This window comes from Alexandromys fortis, unplaced genomic scaffold (genome assembly GCF_014885135.2).
Source record: "Alexandromys fortis isolate MF-2015 unplaced genomic scaffold, M_Fortis_MF-2015_v1.1 scaffold_501, whole genome shotgun sequence".
In the NCBI taxonomy this organism is placed as follows: Eukaryota; Metazoa; Chordata; class Mammalia; order Rodentia; family Cricetidae; genus Alexandromys; species Alexandromys fortis.
In genome coordinates this window covers 7,115-28,065 of record NW_026068370.1, presented here as the reverse complement: position 1 = coordinate 28,065, position 20,951 = coordinate 7,115, and the positions used below count along the sequence as shown (strand labels likewise).

At 39.7% G+C, this 20,951-nt stretch overlaps 1 protein-coding gene and 1 long non-coding RNA gene across 3 annotated transcripts in view; one reads left to right on the top strand and one right to left on the bottom strand.

Moving 5' to 3' along the window:
* The window catches only part of LOC126495469 (cytochrome P450 3A25), a 27,487-nt gene extending 11,506 nt beyond the window's left edge, over positions 1-15,981 (top strand). For both annotated transcript variants that reach the window (XM_050133049.1, XM_050133050.1), the window contains 9 exons: positions 1,088-1,201; positions 1,449-1,537; positions 1,771-1,919; positions 3,582-3,709; positions 5,327-5,393; positions 8,740-8,900; positions 11,671-11,897; positions 13,248-13,410; positions 15,488-15,981. In XM_050133049.1, coding sequence (XP_049989006.1) covers positions 1,088-1,201; positions 1,449-1,537; positions 1,771-1,919; positions 3,582-3,709; positions 5,327-5,393; positions 8,740-8,900; positions 11,671-11,897; positions 13,248-13,410; positions 15,488-15,583 — 1,194 coding nt within the window. In that variant the 3' untranslated portion in view covers positions 15,584-15,981. The remainder of the gene's footprint in view (positions 1-1,087; positions 1,202-1,448; positions 1,538-1,770; positions 1,920-3,581; positions 3,710-5,326; positions 5,394-8,739; positions 8,901-11,670; positions 11,898-13,247; positions 13,411-15,487) is intronic.
* LOC126495470 (uncharacterized) lies at positions 5,400-20,945 on the bottom strand. The gene is made up of 3 exons (XR_007590146.1): positions 17,532-20,945; positions 11,003-11,148; positions 5,400-7,740 (listed from the first exon to the last, which is right to left on the bottom strand). It is a non-coding gene; the product is annotated as an uncharacterized lncRNA (long non-coding RNA).
* Between the last annotated feature and the right edge of the window lie 6 nt (positions 20,946-20,951).

The following is a 20,951-nucleotide window of genomic DNA, read 5'->3' as shown; positions in this document are numbered from 1 at the left end:
GTACTGAATGACAGAGGAGACAGTAGACTATTTTGTTTTTTTGAGGCATTGTTTCTCTGTATAGTTCAGGCTGTACTAGAACTCACTCTATAGACCAGGCTGACACAGCAGACTTTATAAAGTTGCTACAGATCAATGGATGGAACATTCAGAATTTCACCATTAAGTGTGAAGGTAATTGAAGAATTTTGTATCATCCTGTATCATGAAGAGGAAGAAGTCTGTGTGCATGTGCTATCCTAGACTTTTGTCATGAAAGAACATTGGGAGTGTCCCTATTAGCACAAATTACAGTTCTGGGAGCCAGGTGTGGCAATACATGCTTTTAATCTCAGTGCTTGAGAGGCGAAGGCAGGAGGATCTCTGTAAGTTCAAGGCCAACCTGGTCTACATAATGAGTTACAGGACAGACAGAGCTACATATTGAGACTCTGGCATAAAACAAAACAACAACAAAGAAACTGTGTGTGTGTGTGTGTGTGTGTGTGTGTGTTACATTGATCCAATGTTCATAGATATACATGGTTGAAGAACATTTCTAACAGAGGATAGAAGTATTTTTTTCCTCATGCTCTTATATAAGAAATTAAGATAAAATAATTTCTATCCCATGGCATTATTCCTTGAAATATCAAATAAATATTTTATAGCATCTATAGCTTTTTTAAGAACTCAGCTTCAAAGCATCCAATTGTTTGTACTGTTGACAGATGTCGAAGAGAAACTGACCTGAGCTAATACATTGCCAAGGCCAGTTGCTGTCTGTCACTAATCCATTTTTGTATGCATAGCTTTAAAGGATGCTGTAGGTCTGTCCTACCTTTTCTTGTGTATTCTGTGAGGGTGACTTTCATTTAAAGTGAGACAGTCACAGAAAAATGTGAAGCAATGCCTGGTGTATGGTGTTACCTCCACAAATAGGAATTACAGACGAATTAAATAGTATTGTTGAACATCTAGTAATGTCCAGACATTTAACAGTCAGAAATATTTGTTAAGCAAATTATGCTTGGTTAACCAATTTTATAGAATTGTGAAGATTACCATAACTTTAATACGATAAATATTCTTTCTGTTTGAACTCTAGTCTTTTGGGCCAGTGGGATTTATGAAAAAGGCCATCAGTATGTCCGAGGATGAAGAATGGAAGAGACTTCGAACACTGCTCTCTCCAACATTCAGCAGTGGAAAACTCAAGCAGGTGATGATGGAGAGGGAATTTACTGAAATAAATCTAGGGACAGGTAGAAAACTAGCCCATAGTCCTTTTCCAAGGGTCGGTCCTCTGCATTACAGTTCCTATAAGATGGCCTTTCATTTTCACACCCAGAGGATCCATTATAAAATCCACTGTAACATATGACTCATTGCTTTGTTACTGGGAACAAGTTGTCTTTCTAGTACCTGAGTTTCCACATTTAGCCTCAAATGTTGTGTTTTATGCTTAGATGTTTCCCATCATTGGACAGTATGGAGATACGTTGGTGAAAAACTTGAGACGGGAAGAAGAGAAAGGGAAGCCCGTCACCATGAAAGAGTAAGTGGTGGTGTGGTTGAGAGCACTGCAAGCACCTTAGCATCCCCTCAACTACAGGAAAATGACATCTGCAAACCAACCACAGGTAAACACCCCATGTGTGAGTGCAACAGGAGCCTTGACCCCACCGATGGTCCAACCTGTGGTTCTGACTGTGTGGCTCCCTGCCTGGGTAGCTCAGAAGTAGAAGCTGCCTCAGATGCAGATGTTGATTTCCATCTCTCTCTATTCAGCATCCTTGGAGCTTATAGCATGGATGTGATCACTGGCACATCATTTGGAGTGAACGTCGATTCCCTCAACAACCCACAAGATCCATTTGTACAGAAAGCCAAGAAGATCTTAAAGTTTTCAGTTTTTGATCCATTTCTTCTCTCCATATGTATGTACACTATTTTTTTTCTCTTTTTTTGTCCTGGATCTCCTTCTGTAGACCAGGCTGGCCTTGAACTCACAGATAATTTGCCTGCCTCCGTCTCCTCAAGTGCTGGGATTAAAGGTGTGTACCACCACCACCCAGCTTCTTCTTTCTTTTTATTACTCTCTCCTACACAACAATCAAAATAACACCATAATTGAGATATAGTTCACATGTAAAAAGTTCAACTATTTAAAGTGTATAATTCAATTTTTGTTCACCAAAGGGACAAGAACCCATCACCCTTGTTAACCAGGAAGTGTGTTGTCCAATCAAAATTACACCTTTTCATTCTCATCTTCCATTCCTCTGCACCATAAGAAATGTTCCATTAACTATCTGTTCCTGTAAAACTGCCTATTCTGAGCATAACATTAAAACACAATATAAATATTTTTTAGAGTATATGGAATTTGGCAACTAGTTTCTGTCATTGATGTCAAATATATGTTTAACATCATATATTCAGCAGACCCATTTGTTGCCACTCCTATGTTCCATCATATTCCGAATTATCTGATAACTGGACATTTTTTTTCATGGTTTTTGAGTAGGAAATTGGTGTGGGATTAATGAATTATAGAGGATTTTTTTTATCTGACTTGTTGGGGAACTGAAATTTTTTCAGGACTTTTTGTTTGTTTTGCTGCCAGTAGTTCAGAAGGGTTCCATTTTCTCCAAATTTCACCCACATTGGGTGCCAGATGAAAATGGAATTTACAAATTAATCCCACAGTAGCTCAGAACTGCGTATACTAAAGGGTTATTTATTTAGGGGTAGACTCACAGATCATAGTCCTCTGCACAAACAGGGAACAGGAACTGAATCCTGAAGTCGGAAGACAGAGTGAATGCTTGTCTTACATAGGCATTTATAGTATAAAAGGCCACACCTAAGTGGGCTGGTGTCTTAAAGGCTACTGGCCGAAGGAGTTCTTACAGCACCATCCCATCTGAAACTTCACTTTTTTCTTCAGGATTTTTTTATTATTGCCATCTTAGGGTACATTTAGGACTCCAACTTTATGGGGGATTATTTACAGTTCTTATTTTTTTAAAATTTTATACATGAGTATATATTTTCTTTATTTCTAGCACCTCTAACTCCACTCATGTCCCCAACTCCTTAAATCCACGACTCTTCCCTTATAACTATAATGGTTATATATAGATATATGCACATGTATATATCCTACAGAATCCATTTAGTGTTGCTCTTATATAAGTGCTTATGGTTAACTACTTGGGATTGGATCACCTATCTGGGACTCATCCTTGGGGAAAAATCATTCTTCCAATAGTCATTAGTTCCCCGTGGCTTTTCATCTAGAGGTAAAAACCAGTGGGATTTCCCCGTCTACATTGGCATGTCAACCAGTGTTATCATTGCACAGATATTATCTAAATAACACTATTATTGAGATTTCATGGGTCCAGTTTCTAGGCTGTGTCTAGAAGATGCAATCTCATATCAGACCTTCTCATATTCTTGGTTTTATACCCTTTCTACCCTCTCATTCATGATTTACCCTGAACCTTAAATAAAGAGATTGCCTTGTAGACATATCAGTTGATGTTGGACAATCCTTGGTCACTTATTCTCTGCATTTATTTTTTTCTCTGTAGTTCTGTTTCCATTCCTTACTCCAATATATGAGTTACTAAGTCTCTCCATTTTTCCAAGACAATCAGTGAACTTTTTCAAAAAATTTGTAACAAGCATGAAGAAAAATCGCCTTGATTCAAACCAGGAGGTAAATTTTGATGCTGCTTTCATGGTGCTCAGGGTTTGGTCATGATGCTCAGGATTTGGTCATGATGCTTGGGTTTTAGTCACAATGTTCAGGGTTTGGTAATGATACTCAGGGTTTGGTCACAATGCTAAGTGTTTGGTCATGATGCTTAAGGTTTTGGTCACAATGTTCAGGGTTTGGCCACAATGTTCAGGGTTTGGTCATGTATCAGGCTGTGAGTATGTGATTTATGTACTTTACTCTGGGTTCTCTTAAAAATAAATAAAACTATGCTTAGGGTAAGGCAATGTTTACATTTTAGGGAGAAGAAAAAGTTAGAAGATGGGTGATTCTATATGAGAATGATTGAGAGAAACAGTCTCACATTTGTCAAAAAGAGTGAATTTACTATGCTCTAAGATAATCATTAATTAAGGAAAAATATTGCCACCACACTTTATTGAAAGAAGTCAAAAATAGAATTCATACTTAGAAAATATATCTACTACTGTTATTCTTCTAAAGTTTATATTATCAAAAGGATGTTTTTAATTTTAAACCTCTTATTTTGATATAATCTTCAAAAGAAGTATGGTCATACCTGGTGGAGATTGGCCTATGTTAAATTTGAATGCCTCCTGCTTTGTGTATAGGTATTTTCTTGGCAGTGAGACCAGAAGCTACTCACCCAGTAGGTAAATACTTCCTCTGGACAATCAATTTTTAGGCTGCTCACCTGGCTCTGTTATATGTAGCCTGGAGGCCACAAAAAGGATGTTTGGAGATTATGGAGATGGGCACCTGTTAGGACACTTGGCATTGTATAGTGCCTAGAGTGTGTGAGAGTCAGGAGATGCTCACCCAAAACTTGGCAGTGAGAGTAGAGATAGAATTAATCAAAAGTGCCGGGCGGTGGTGGCACACGCCTTTAATCCCAGCGGGTGGGTCTCTGTGAGGTCAAGGCCAGCCTGGTCTACAAGAGCTAGTTCCAGGACAGGAACCAAAAGCTACAGAGAAACCCTGTCTCGAAAATCAAAAAAAAAAAAAAAAAACCAAAAAGAATTAATCAAAAGTGTTGCTGGTTGAGTACTGTGGTAAGAAAACACAGAAAGAGCTGGCGTTCAGGGATTTTCCTGAGCAAGCATGATGAGAGAAGGATGCAGTAGCTCTTTCACCAGGAATCTGCTCAAAAGCCAGAGAAACTTATATCAGGAGAATAAAGACCAAATGCTGCATTTCTCACAGGAAATGTATTGTTCTCCAAGGCTCGCTGCTAGAGTCTTTAGTTTTCCTTTCTTTTTTAATTGTGTGGGTGTTTTGCTCATCTGCATGCCATGTGCAGTCTCTGCAGAGGCCAGAAGAGGGCATGAGACCCCCTGGAACTGTAGTTCCAAGTGGTTGTGATTCACCTTGTGGGTACTAGAAACTGAACCCAGGTCCTCTGCAAGAGCACTTAATGCTCTTAACCACTGAGCAATTTCCTCAGCCCATAGATGTTTTTATTCATTGGTAACTCAAACCATACTTGTGGCTTCAGGTAGCCATATTCTCAGAAGGGAGGTGAAGTTCTGAACCCTTGTTTCAAGTCTGACCTCTCAACTAAATATTTATCATTGACTTTTCTCTTTCTGTTTCCAGACACGAGTCGATTTTCTTCAGCTAATGATGAACACTCAGAATTCAAAAGGCGAAGAGTCCCAGAAAGGTAACACAGGATACTTCACGGTGTGTGACTCAAGAAGCCCAGAGAGAAGACGGTATCAGAACGTATACATGGGGTGGTCCAGGATGGAAGAAATTCTAACAAATTTCAGAAAGATGTGCACATTGATGATATCTATGGGGTCCAAGGGAGCTTTCTAGAAGTTCACTGGACCAGAGCTTGTAGGGCTGCCAGAAAGATACATTTTGTTTCAGGAAGTCCTCATTGGTACTGGGTTATCTGTCAGAGAAGAGTCTGATTCTCATTTCCATTCAATCCCACTAATTCTGTATCTCTGCTGGGAATTTGCATCTAGGCCCCCATCAAAGTGCACTGTCCAGCAATGAGGATAATCCTTGGGAGAGAGTGGTGCAATTGTGTTCAACAGCTTCATCTGCGATTTATTCTGCTCTGTGTAAATAGCATCTGGGAAACTCTATACCCTGCTCTTCTTCATTCTTTTAACCCCCTGATTTCTTATCTCTGTGAATACTTTGTGATGAAAACTATTATTATTGTTGTAGCTACAGAATAATGACTTTTCTACTACCCTTTACTCTATGTTTACCAGCCATTACCTCGTGTAAAGGAATGTCCTCTTCTTTACTTTTTAAATTCTATCAGTTATCTAAATTTTGTTCAGTTGTTTCTATCACTGTGATCTCATGCATTCCCTGTTACTTTCCTTTAACCACTAGTTACTTTGCATTCAACTCTCTTATGCATACTCACTCAGGGCTCTTTTGTATGTCATGGTGGGTCCTTTTTTCTCTCTGTGTGTGTCTGTGTCTCTGTGTGTGTGCATACACACATGCACATGGGCTCACAAAGAAGAGAGGAGAATGTTGGCATTCTGCTATGTTATTCTTATTCTTTTGGGGCAGGGGCTCTAGATGCATGTGGATCTAGTCTGGTATCCAGAAAGCCCCAGTGACCCTCTTGGCTCCATTTCCCTTCCTCGATGGGGTTGCAAGAACACATGGTCACCTATTTATGTGAGTTCTGGTAATTTGAACTCGGAATCTTCCATTGGCACAAAAGGAACTCTTACTCACTGAACCATCTCTCCAGACCCCTTTAATTTAAATTTATTATTATTATTATTAATCATTTGTGTGGGGTATGAGTAAGTACACCTGCTATGTTATGCATGTGGCAGTCACAGGGTAACTTGTAGAGCCAGGGTTTTCTGTCCACCTTACATGGATACAGGAATCAAATTCAGTTCATCTGACTTGCTCAGCAAGTACCTTTAATCACTAAGCCATCTTACCAACCCTTATTTAATTTTTTGATTCCTATAAGAGAATAATATTTGTAGAGCAATTTCTTGTCATAGAGGAATTGAGAGGAAAACTAAAGATCTCCAATACACTCCAGTGAGTACATGTACTGTCCACCACACTACCCACACCCCGCCACTACAGAGGTTTGCAATTGTGTGCCTCTAATAAGCTCCTAGATGCTGCTGATCCATGGACCACATTTGAATAGCAGGAGTTTCCCTGTAGCCACATGGTTCTTCTCTGAGTCTCTTCTAAAGTGTTTAAGGATTCCTACTTTTTAAAGATTCATGTCTAGTTTATATGTATAAATGTTTACATGTATATTTATATACATTCACCACTTGTGTGCTGGTACCTGTGAATGTCAAAAGAAGACATTGGATAGCCTAGAACTGGAGTTATAGGCAATGTTGAACTGCCATGTGAAGAATAGGAATCAAATCCAGGTCCTCTGCAAGAGCATCAAATACTCTTAACCACTGAACCATCTCTCCAGCTCCCGTGAAGGTGTTTGGAGGGAAAATTCCTGAATTTTCTCTCTATGAGTCATTGACACAGCAAACAAATATTTGACGGCTATATTTTAATGAAAATCATTTAAATATTTTTCTTGGGTAGTAAAGGGATTCCATATTTTACTGGTAGCTACAGTATTTGAATTAGTTACTTATTATTTCTCTGTCAAAATAATTGACAGAATCAATTTAAGGAAGTTATTTTTTTTTTCCTCCTGACTCACACTTTGAAGGTATGGTCCATCATGGTGGAATATTCATGGCAGCAGAAACTTGAGCCAGCTGGTCACACTGCATCCACAGTCAGGAAACATGAACTCCAGTACTCGGCTTCCTCTCTCCTTTTTCTTAAGCCCAGGAGGCTAGCTCATGGGATGGTGACACAATGAAGAGAGATCTTCCAGGAGTGACGAGGTGACTCAGCAGTCATGGCTACTTGCTGCTCTTTCAGAGGACCTGAGCTTGTTTGCCAAGGCCCATGGTACACAGCTCCCTTGTAACTCCAGCTCCAGGGATCTGACACCATTGTTTGGCCTGTGCATGCACACACTCATACAAATAAAAATGAAAATAAACACTTAGAAACAAGATAGGTCTTTCCATGTCAGTTAAGCTAATAAGGATAAACCATACAGGCCTATCAGGAAGCAAGTTAATCTAGATAACATCACAACACCATGCCTGGAAGCTCGCCTTCTAGGTGATTCTAGATCTTGTCAAGTTGTCAATCACTGTCAAGTACCGCAATACTTTCGTTTTCATTCCACACTATGATAATAGTATACGTTAGAGAGAATTATTTCTCTTGAAATTGCCCAGTTGTGATGATATGAATTTGGCCTAATATTTATTTTTTTCCTTTTTTAAAAAATCTATCTATCTATCTATCTATCTATCTATCTATCTACCTATCTATTATTTATACAATATTCTGTCTGCATGTATGCCTGCAGGCCAGAAGAGGGTACCAGACCTCATTACAGATGGTTGTGAGCCACCATGTGGTTGCTGGGGATTGAACTCAGGACCTTTGGAATAGCAAGTAATGCTCTTAACGACTGAACCATCTCTCCAGCCCCCTTGGCCTAATATTTCATCACCAATAATATAGATCTTAGCTCAACCTGAATTAAAATAATTTGACCTTGGGACTGGAGAGATAGCTCATCAGTTAAGAGCATTGTCTGCTCTTTCAGAGGACCTGGATTCAGTTCACAACACCTACACAGCAGCTCACAGTCACCTGTAATTCCAGTCACAAGGTATCTGGTGCCCTCTCCTTACCTCCATGGACACCAGGGATGTGTGTGGTACACAGACATATGTACAGATAAAACACCCATAACCATAAAAATATATTTAAAAATAATTTGACCTTTCCCTGGTATATCAGAAAGACACCAGAGTGGAACTCAGCACCAATGACCCTGTTCTGCTTTTCTCTGTTCTTCCCCAGACAATGAGGAGTGCCATTTGAATTTCTTCTCATCTCAGCTATGATGTTCTGCTTTGATCTTCCTTATCTGCAATGTTTTTTTTTCCTTTTAGCTCTTTCTGATCTAGAAATGGCAGCACAAACTGTTGTTTTCATTTTTGCGGGCTATGACGCCACAAGCACATCCATTTCCTTTATCATGTATGAGCTGGCCATCCACCCTGATGTGCAGAAGAAACTTCAGGATGAGATTGACAGAGCTCTGCCGAATAAGGTGAGTGGATGGTACTCAGAGAGGGACGGCAGAGGTAAAGGACTAACAAGCACATGCAACGAGAATTTTTATGGAGGGCCATGCAATAGTTCTATAACCCAACAAGAGACTAAGAGAAACAAAGGGAGGGACATAGGAGATGAATGCAACCCATAGAAATATGAAATCTTTAATATAGTACTGGCTCTGATATATCTTTATCTATTATAACAATAATACTAAGAGACACAAAGAAAACCTGTGTGACACTTGAGAAGAAGCAATAGTCTCTCAGGTATCTGAACAATTATTTCTGCTGATGTCCTCGGGGTGCTGTCCCTGCTATGTCTGTTAGTAGGCTGACCTGCAGGCTCGCCTGACACTACTCTCAGTGGCTCTGTTGTCCAGTCCAATAGCATGACATTTATATATGTGGGTGTGTGGGCCAACTAGAGGATTCTTTCCTTTTCTGTGGTTTTGATAGTCTATCAGACTACTTCTTTTCTGAATCCTTGAGTGCTAACTCGAGTCACTGTAATAGTTTGAGAGTCTGTGCTGTCTGATGACCTTGCTTGTATTACTGCCAGTGTGCTGGACATGTTCTCTCACCCTCTTGGAAGTCTCCAGGTCAAACCTGCACAGATAGCTAATGTTCTAGCACCAGCTGTATGGGAATACACTCAGTGGTGCAGCTAGAGGTGAAGAAGCCAACGATGAGCTCGTGTCTCTAGCTCCTAAGTAAAAATATTATTAATGAATTATTTTGATTATTCACATTCTCTCTGTGTGTGTGTGTGTGTGTGTGTGAGAGAGAGAGAGAGAGAGAGAGAGAGAGAGAGAGAGAGAGAGAAAGAGAAAGAGAAAGAGAGAATGCATAAGTGTCCATACCATAGCACATGTATGGAGGTCAGAGAATAACTTGCAAGAGTCATCTCTCTCTTTCCACAATTTGGTCTCTGGAGTTTCAGTTCAGGCCATCAGACTTGTCAACAAATTCCTTTACCACCTAATCCATATCACTAGCAGCCTAAACCAAACTCTAAATATCTACAGGATAGTCTTTTGAACGTCACACTAAATGACAGCCATAATGCCCATACCGTCTTCATCTCTTTGCTCAAACTGCAAGGTTTGGTAATGTGATGTTACCCAGGTCTTGTGTGACTATTTGAGCAGAGTAGTGCAGAAGTGAATCTCCTCCAGGGCCTACTCTCAGGTCCTGAAGCAACAACTGCTCCATTGATCCAGTTACCAAGGATGGTAATGAGTGTGACTTTTGGTCCCCATTGGAAGATGCTTTAAACATTTTAAAATGTATACCCTTTTAAAAGTTAGCACACAAAGCAATGCGTTTCACTCTGGCATCTTTATATACGTGCCATTAAAATTGATTCATGTTCATCCTTCTCCCACTTTGTCCTCCCTCATTCTCCCTGATGTCTCTTATCAGGCATCTTCCTTCCCTTAAAGAGTATGCAGAGCTGCCTTCATTTCACATATCCCTCCCTCCTTCTGTCCGCACTCTTTCTGAGTCTGGTTTGTCTTGCTTAACCTAAATATCTCGATTTGTACCTGTTTCCAGCAAATTTTATGGTGTCATTCATCTCTGTGGTTGAAAAACTTTGTTTTGCATAAGTACCACATTTGCTTTCCTTGTTTACCTGTAGCTGGACATCAAGTTGGGTTCCTTTTCTTAGCTGTTGTGAAGAGTGCAACAATAAATATCTGTTCACTAGTATCTCTGCAGTGTGCTGGTTTAGAGACTTCTAGATATATACTAAGGTTGTGTGTGTGTGTGTGTGTGTGTGTGTGTGCGCGCGCGCGCGTGTTCCAGATAGTATTAACTGTCACCTATATATAGCTTAGAAGCACCTAAAGAATCCATGTCCTGTGGTTGTGCTCCATTGGCTGGCCCCAGTGACTGGTTGTTTTGCAACAATAAGTTCTCTGAGTCATACTGAGTGACCATGGTACTCTCAATGTGTCATAGAAACAATTGTTATCTCACCCAGAACCAAACTGGATTTTTGGCTTGTGAGGGCTAGGAGCTTCTCTTGTAGATAGGGCCCCAGTTTCTTTCCATCAGAACACCTGCTTTAACTTTTGGAGTATCCCTGTCTTACCTTCCTCCCTATGTTAGGGCACAGGGCAGCTGGAGCCAACTTCAGCTTGGCTTCTTTCCCATGAGTTAATCCATTTTTCCCTCATACTTTTCAACTGTCCTGCCACTTCCTTGTATGTTGCAGAAGTTTTTCTTCTCTTTCTTTCTCTAGAAAAGATACATATTTTTTTCTCCTTCAAAATCTCTATAACCAACTCACACAGAAGCAGCTTCTAAGTATGTCATCTTACCCAGAATCCTTTATGGTACCTTTCACTGAACTAATCCCATAATCAAAGGGGCTACCAAGATGTGGCATTGTCAATTTTAGCCTCATTGGACCAGGAGTGAGGAGTTTGTTCCTTGCCATGACATATTTCTTTGGTATAGACTGATGATCGATGGAGATGTCTGAGTGTAATTATCACAAGATGTTGGTTATATATGCTCACATGGGAAAGAAATCAGTGTTTGACAATGAGGGGATCTGGATGGAGGAGTGCCCCAAATGGCTTCTGTGCTAAAAATTATACTTCACATCCTAATGGGCCATAATCAGGATGAAGGTCATCATCAGAGTAGAATGATTAAGGATAAGCTTTACTAATCGAGGTTAGCCCTTTGAGATTCTAATATATTTGAGATGACATGACTCCAAACCTCATCTGCAAACTTGTTCCCTCTTCCCAGGCACCTGTCACCTATGATGCCCTGATGGACATGGAGTACCTGGATATGGTAGTGAATGAAACTCTCAGATTGTACCCTATTGCTAACAGGCTAGAGAGGGTCTCAAAGAAGGATGTGGAAATCAATGGAATGTTCATTCCCAAAGGGACTATAGTTATGATGCCAATCTATCCTCTTCATCGGGATCCTGAGTACTGGCCAGAGCCTGAGGAGTTCCGCCCTGAAAGGTACAGAGACTCTGTAAGAAGAGAGACCCCGGACTTGGCATGAGCTTTTGAAATTTCAAAGCTACTTCGAGTGACACTATTCTTCCAACAAGGCCATACCTAATAATCCTTCTAATCCTTTCAAATAGTGCCATTCCTTAGTGACTAAGTATTCAAATGTATACGGGCCATTATTATTCAAACCGCTATAATTCCTCTTAAAGAAAAGCATATATATGTGATTTTGTACCCCTTTACATCTATGAATCCTTTTGGAATTATAGTATTTGTGTGTGTGTGTGTGTGTGTGTGTGTGTGTGTGTGTGTGTGAAATATGTGTGCGGTTGGACGGCACATTCCAGGGATCTGATCATCTCCACCTCCTATCTTGCCACTGCTAGGATTACAGGCACACCCCACCATGCCCAGCTTTCTGTGTAGGTTCTGGGAAACAAACCTAGACTCTCACACTTACTGGACAAGTACCTTACTATGTAAGCCACCTCCCAAGTCCCATACAATTATATAATACACTTCTTGTGTTCACCTATGTGAACTCTCTATCCACACACAACCTAATTTGTCCACACTCTCCTGTTATTTCATAGCATTTATATGTAAATACCTCTCTTTTCCCCCATACAAATTAACAAAACAGTTTTTAAAACACCGATTATTCTTGTTCTTGTCACTTTTTCACAATAATTTCTTTTCACTTATATAATCAAATAATGAAAAGTCAAATTTCAATAAATTCAGGGCTACATGTTTAGTAGATATTTTTAGCTTAGTGGAGAAGGTAGACTTGGATGTCATTCATGATGCTATAGTAGAAACTCATCCTGTGCACCAGAAAGGTAATTGGCTTTAGCCATTCTGTGGAGGGAGGCAGGGAAAGCAAAAGCAATTCTGAGGAAGAAGTGGACAAGGAAAATACAAATGGGGGAAGCTACAAAGAAAGGAATGTAATGAAAGGAAAGGGAAATAATGGGGGAGGGGAAATTAACATTTCCAATACTGACAGAGAGTGTTTATCTCCCCATTCCTAAGTGTGAGGCAGGAGACTACTTTGCCATCAGTTTGGCCAATCCCAATATGTCTTTCAGAATAGAACACTTCACCATCTGGAATGGAATATTTTGTGTTCAAGGATGTGTTTTCTTTCAAAAAGCATTCATTTCCACTTGTCTTAACAATATAAAAAATACCTGTTTGGGGTGAAAGGGAAGGGCCTTTAGCTCACAATTCCTTTGTTAGACACCTGCAGCAAGGGTTCTGTTACAAGTCCATAAATGTACGCTGAACCACTCCAAACAGAGCTCTTTGGATCAATGTTCCATAGCCTCGTTTTCATCCCTACTGTGTCTCCAGGTTCAGCAAGGAGAACAAGGGCAGCATTGACCCTTATGTATACATGCCCTTTGGTAATGGACCCAGGAACTGCCTTGGCATGAGGTTTGCCCTTATCAGCATGAAACTGGCTGTCATCAGTGTCCTGCAGAACTTCACCCTTCATCCTTGTGAAGAAACACAGGTGAGGCAGAAAACTCTCAATAACGTATTTAAAAATCTTACAGTGTTACAAACACAAATAAATTGCTTGTCTTGGTTACTTTTCTGTTGCTGTGATAAAACACCATGACTAAGACAATTTATGTCTTAAAAGGTGCTTAAATTAGCTTATGATTTCAGAGGATTAAGGTTTATGGTGGCGGAGTGAAGGTATGGCAGCAGGTACAGCTGAGTGGAGAGAGAGAGAGAGAGAGAGAGAGAGAGAGAGAGAGAGAGAGAGAGAGAGAAAGAGAAAGAGAGAGAGAGGAGACTGTAAATGAATAGCACAGTCTCCTGGAACCTCAAACCCACCCCCAGTGACACACCTCCTACAACAAGGCCACTCTTCCTAATCCTTCCCAAGCAACTGAGGGACAAAGTATTCAAACATACACCTGTGCTGGCCATTCTCATGCAAACCGCCACACTGCTCACTGACATTTTAATAATGCATGTAACAAAGAATGTATTTGTTGTCTGATATGAATCTTTTCATACTGAACTGAATCTGAATAAAACACAAATAAGGAATTCATTTAGAGTTAGTGCCGATTAGTGGAAGATGACTGAATGAAATCTCCTTGAAGGAATTCAAATTAACTTGAGATGGGGAGATATTGTGCACACAGCATGTAATAAAGACCTGATCATGATATGTGACTGGTGGGCGTCACTAGGACTTAAGAGAAGTTTCCAGGTGTCAGGGGCTCCCAATCACTGGCTGTGCTTTAGAACTGCTAAAGAGCCTTAAACATTCACGATGTCTGGTCATATCAGATATGTTGAAATGATTCACCCAGAATGTGGCTTTTAAAAATACAGGTCAGTCTCCTTCACAACCAAAGTTGAAAGTCCCTGATGTGACACAGGATATGTGTGTCGCTAAGGATGGCTTTTGAGGTTTTCAAAGCCCACACTAGGTCCAATGCTGCTAGTCTCTCTGCTTGTGGATCAGATGTAGTTCTCAGCTCCTTTTCCAGCACTACAGCTGCCATGGCTGCTGCCATGTTCCCCACCATGATGATCATGGACCAAGCTTCTGAAACTACACATGTCCCCACTTGAATCCTTTCTTTTAAAAGAGCTGTCATGGTCATGGTGTCTCCTTATAGCAAAGGAATGCTGACTAAGACTATGAACATGCTATGTAAATCACCACCTGATAACTAAGTTCTAACACACATGCATGAAGTATGCAGTGCTTTCCTGTTCCATTGCCTTTCTTCATGTGAGGTGAGGAGGATATAAGCAGCCTACAGTTGCAATGTAGCTGTCCTGTAAATGTGTGCAGAGATTTATTTAGATGAATATATGGACAGAGCATTTGTCCTGGGAGCAAACAAGGCTTTGGGACAGCAAACAAGCTCCAGTCAACCACAGTTTGACACCCTTCTCTGATGACAGTTTTCTTTCCTTTCCTGAACCAAGACCAAACAGCTATGTTGTAGGCTTCCTCATCCCCTCAAGACTGAAGAAACTGAGGCAAATGATTATATGAAAACATTGAATTTCTCAAGGTTACCTTTCAAATTACCCTTAGAAGCTAAGAGTACAAGGACCGATGCTTCCTGGAGTCCTTGTCCACCATCAAATAGAATGTGCGAACCTGGTGTCCAGGCACTTTGATAATTGAGTCACTCCATAGGCACAAAATTGTGATATGTGCTCAGGATTACCTTTTACTTCAATGAGTGCAAAATTAACTTTATATTGTCTTCAAAATTCATTTTCCATATGTTTATGAAATAATCTAAATGTTTAACTGGGCCTTTTGACTTAAAATTTAAATCACTAAATAACACAAACCAACTTAACTTGTTCCCTGGCTCTGTACACACAATAGGTGCTCAGCTAATACTTACCTGATTAAGAAGATAGATAAGTGCTTTTCCCTTCCAGTCTCAGTGAATATTTAGGTATAAGAGACTCAGGATATAGGATACTGATACATAGTGTTTTAGGTATATAAAGCATGTTCCTTAATGTATCTGTACTCTTTGCTTCTATCATTGCTGGTGTGTCATCCATTGCTTCTCACTGTGATTGTTGAACTACTACAGATCCCGCCAAAGTTGAGCAGGCAACCAATTCTCCAACCAGAAATACCCATCATCCTGAAGGTTGTATCAAGAGAAAAACCCATAACTGGAGCATGAATTTCCCTCAGGAAGCATGTTATATTCTTCAGGAGGGCTGTGCCACAGAACACTAGCAAATTTAATATACCATATAATGATTGAGTGCTCAATAATTCATTGAACATGCTCAGTGTCTATACAGAGTATCATCTATTGTGTGATTCGACATAAATAATTAAGTGATTGATAGGTATGGAGATTAATTTTCTGATTCTCTTGGGACAATCTACACTGATTGCAATTGGTTCCTTCCATTCTGAACTCTAAATGTAGTAACTGTTTCTCTATAGTTCTATCAATAATTTTTAATGAAAATAGGAACTATCATGTTGACTGTTAGTAAAAGTATATCAAATTGTTTTTTGTAAAATTTTATGTTATTGAAAATATAAATAAAAATCTCTTTCAAAAATATATGATGTATACACATTAATGGGAAAACACTAAATCAACAAAACAAGATGCTAATCCTTTCCAATAAACATGGTCACCCATTGTTTGAGCCAAAAGGGGATCCACACTTGACTCTCAAGATTGGTGACACTGACCCATTTTGAAATGGCACATGGCTTGGGAAATTTGCTCATAGTCCAATTCGGTAGTCCTTGAAGGATTTTTAGTATAATTCAAGTGAAATGTTAATATTCTTTTTTAGGCTTGATCTATTTTATCATCTTCATCTCCTCTCACTTCTCTGATAGTCTATGTTTCCTCAGTCTTCTTTGGAATGCATGGTTTTTGCTATTGTCAACTTCAGTGACACTGGAATCACCTAGGATGGATAAGAACCTCCAGGCATGCCTGAGGGTGATGGTTGTTTGATTGAGTTGGCTAAGGTGTGAATGCCTACCTGCTATAGGTGGTGCCTTATGGTGTAGAGGACAATATAAGTAGAGAAAGGGAGCTGAGCAGCATGGCCTCATTACCATCTGCTTCCTGATTGTGGAGCACATGACCAGTCTTCTAGCTCCTGTCTCTGGCTTCCCTTCGATGACCTACTCTCCACTAGAACTGTGAGCCAGAGTAAACTCCTTTCCCCTTATTGTGCTTTTCTCGGGGTGCTTATCATACTAACATCAAGACAGAACCTGTCTTCATCTCCTCCCTGTCCTGTAACCGTGAACATAAATAACAATTTCTGGCTGATCAATGGATTGGGCAACAAAGATTGTTACATCTTATCTAGTATCAGAAGCCTCACTGGATTCTTCCGCTTTAGTGTCCAACCTTCCATTCTCTTTCTGGGTCATTTAGTCTAAAACCATTGTGTGGGGCTCATGAAGGAGGCTACTGCTGACTCCAAATGAGACCCAATGGTTTGGGGAAGAGGTCTACATGGAAGGCAGCCTGGCTGGGTGTGAGTCCAAGCCAGCTATAAAGCCTCCACTGATGCATGTCCTTACACAAGAAGCTTGTGCTTCAGTGAGTAGAGAACCCACTGGTGACTTCAGTGCTAGAGTATCTGATGTTTCTTCTAGCCTCTGCAGGTATCTGTTCACACATGCACGGGACCACATAGGAACACACATACACAAGCACACAAATTTAAATATAATGAGTTTTTGAAGGGATGAGCATTTGTTTACTAGGGGAGAATTTTTTTCAATTGAAAATAAATTTTTCCTCACATAATATATCCTTCTTATTTTTCTTTTCCTACTACTCCTCCCAGTTCCATATATCACACTTTTCCTACTACTCCTCCCAGTTCCATATATCACACTTCCTATCTAAATCCATTATATCTCATTAGGAAACAAATAGGTTTCTAAAGGATAATAAAATATAATACAAAATAAACTAAAACAAAGAGCTTAAGAGAAGATATAAGAGTCAGACTCTCTCATTTACGCACCTAGGAATCCTATCAAAACACTAAACTGGTAGCCATAATACATATAGAGAGGTCTTGGTGCAGAACAGTGCAGGCCCTCTTTGTGCAGCCTCAGTCTCTGTGAGTTCATACCTGCATCAGTAGAGGACCTTATTTTCTGGGCATCCTCCATATCTTCTGGCTCTTATACTCTTTCTACCTCCTCATTCACAGGATTTCCTGAGTCCTGAAAGGAGGGATTTGGTGGAGACATCCCATTTAGGGATCAGTGTTCCAAGGTTTGCATAATGTTTGGCTGTGGGTGCCTGTATTTGTTCCCATCTGCTGCAGGATGAAGCTTCTCTGGATGATGGCTGATCTGCTTGCCTGGCCAGACACAAAGTAACTTTCTAAAAATGAATTGATCCTAAGAGTAGAATATGAAGTGTCTAGGAAAATGAATAATAAGAGGGAGAAGAAAGGAGGATATGTCAGGAATTATGATCAAAGAACATTATATGCTTGAATGAAAATATTACTAGGTGCTATGTATAATAATTACATTACAGTAAAACATGAATTGACCTAGCCAGGTATGGTGGTATTTGCCTTAAATCCTAAGACTTGGGAGGCAGGAACAGGCAGATCTCTGTGAGTTCAAGGCCATTCAAGTCTACTAAGTGAGTTCTGGGACAACAGAGAAATCCTGTCTCAAAACCACAACAAAAAATAAACTGACCAATTTACAAAGAATATCTTGAATAATGAAAGCCAAGCTTCTCAGTCTTGGTAAAATGAAACATGTTCAGAGCAAAAAAGAGTCTTTGTAGGTAGGCAGTGTAGAGTAGGGTGTTTTGTGATAGAATCTTATTTCTCTAAATAGGTGGTAGATAAAAATGATAGAGTAGGGATGAGAAGATGCTCCCACGTCTCTGAAAGAGTTAGGAAACAGTGATATTCTAGCTGACATGAGCAGTACTATATCCCAACTCCTGGTTTATGTTGACTATGTTTCTGGTTTTTTGGAGAAATGACAGAGTCTGAGGTTGTGAAAATCCAAGAGGAGCTCAGAATCCTTCCTGTGACAGAAAGTACACACACGCTCAAAGACAAGATGTGTGATATAGAGGCAAAGATAGGGCCATCCGTGGAGCTTACTGGACAGATGGTCTTGCCCAAGAAATGAGCTTCAAGACACTGAGAGACACCCATCTCAAGAGGTAAAGTGGAAGTCCAATAAGATGACTCAGTGGGTAACAGTGCCAGCTATAAAGACTTACAACCAGGGTTCAATCCCCAGACACCACATGGTAGAAGAAGTGAACCAACTCCTTCAAGTTGTCTTATGACTTCTACACAGGCACCATGATACATATGGATGTGTGCACACACACTAAAATGCAATTTAAAATGCTAATAATAAAGTGAAAAGCAATTGAGGAAGACACCATCACATCACCCTCTGGCCTACACAAATGTGCACACACATGTGAACACATAAATATATACACAAGCATACAACATACACACAAATAATGGCAGATGAGTGGATATATTTCCAAGCAATAGGAAAAGTCAACGAGGGTTACACTCACCTCTACTAATAAGACTAGATCTCAACTAGATAGAACTCCATTATTTATGAAGCCAAAAGCATTTAGTTTTTGGTGTCTTCTGGACCAGAGAGGACAATTGTTCTCATGGAGCCACAAAAGTTCTGGTTACCTGCACAAGACCCACACAAGATCAGCCAGTCATCTTTCCATAATGGATGTGGAGGGGCTCTTCAGTCCTAACCACGTAGCTGAGGAACTCATGAGAGTTTATGGTTACTAGAGAAGGAAAAGCCATTTTTTTTTCTCAGAGATATAGTCCCAGATATTTGCATCTACTCCAGTGAATGAACCCACACTATGAACATATGGGCAACACTAATTAGACTCAGTTGCTTATAAGTGAAAAGAAGACATGACATTGAGAGGGGGATTTGGGAGGGCATTCAAAGAAATTTGATCATGAAACTAGAGGATGTACATGAACAAATTACCTCTTGTATACATGTAAGAAAATCTCAAAGAATACAACTTTTAATTATATGCATAAAAAGTGTTTTATTTCTGGTTCTTCTTGGTTCAGATTTCTATCTTCCCTCTAGATATATATGAAAACATCATTTTACCTTGTAGTGTTCACAGTGCTTGAAGGTGCCATACACTATACTGGATGAGACAAGTAATTTACAATGTCATCCAGTGAACCATGTAAGTAACAATAATGATCTGCCTGAAAGCTATGACCACTGGTGCAATTGTGGCAGAAATGTTATGGGACTAGCCAAACGCTTATTAAGTGGTATTTCAGGCCCATTCTATGAGATGGAATGCATATCCAACACTGAGTTCAATGAGATCAAGAACCCAAGACTAGATAAACTGTGAGTCCTAGGAGAATACCTACTACTAATAATCTATTAAATTAATATAGCAAAAAAAATGCCTAATGACATACTGCTCTTTCCATAGAATTGGGCATCACTTAGCCCTCATCAGTAAAACTTCTTGTAGTAGATAGTAGTTAGCAAAAACCTCTACAACTTGTCAAAATAAAGAAATAGACTTTGGAATGCTTGGTTCTGACCATGATGTCTATGTCATACTCCTCTCCTCAAGGCTCTGGGATCTATGTAGAATAGAAGTCAGAAAGTTTGTAAGAACCAGAGGTAGTGGATGACTTCAAGGAGACAGCATTTTCCAGACACAGCATGGCAAATGCACATATGAATTTACAGAGACCATGAACAGAATTCACAGGAAGTGACCAAGCTCAAACCAGAGAAAATCCTAGTATATAGGAGCTCAGTATCTGGGAAAGCTATCTGGGAAAAATCTAAGTTAAAATCAAGTTTTCATTATTAATCCTAAGTCTCCCTGTCATTATTTGTGAGGTAGCAAGTCAAAGAAAATTTAACTGCACACACATAAATACACACACACACTCTCACACACACAAATAAATAAATAAACATTACTATTGAAAAAATAATAAAGAAAGTACGGCCAAAATTGCATTTGTTTCTCAACTGACATGGTGGATATTTGTTTAAATTGGCACCAGAATGGACATGAGGGATGTCAGAGGTATGGGAAAATTAATCATTACAATGTGATCAAATAAAAATATGTCAAAGAACTTCAGGAGGTGATAGTAACATTTGTTGAGATACAGTTTCATGACAGAGCACATGCTTTGCATGCATGAGATTTTAGGATCTCCTCCACATAGCAAGGAATTGATCTCAAAAGAGTATAAAACCAAGATCATGAAGAGAAAAGGCAGAGAGAGCCTTACAGTTTTAATCTCAAATATGGGAATAAAGTAAGAGCCAAGGAGGGGTGATGTGAAATGTTATATCCAGGACATGGCATGGTCCACTTATTAACTGACAACCAGATTGAAATTGTACTAATTATATTGATCAGCATCCTAGCAGGCAGCACTGATTGAACTCAATGGGTGATTAAAAAAGAGAATGGGACATAAGTTGGGAGGAAGATGTGTTGGGGTGTCTCAGGG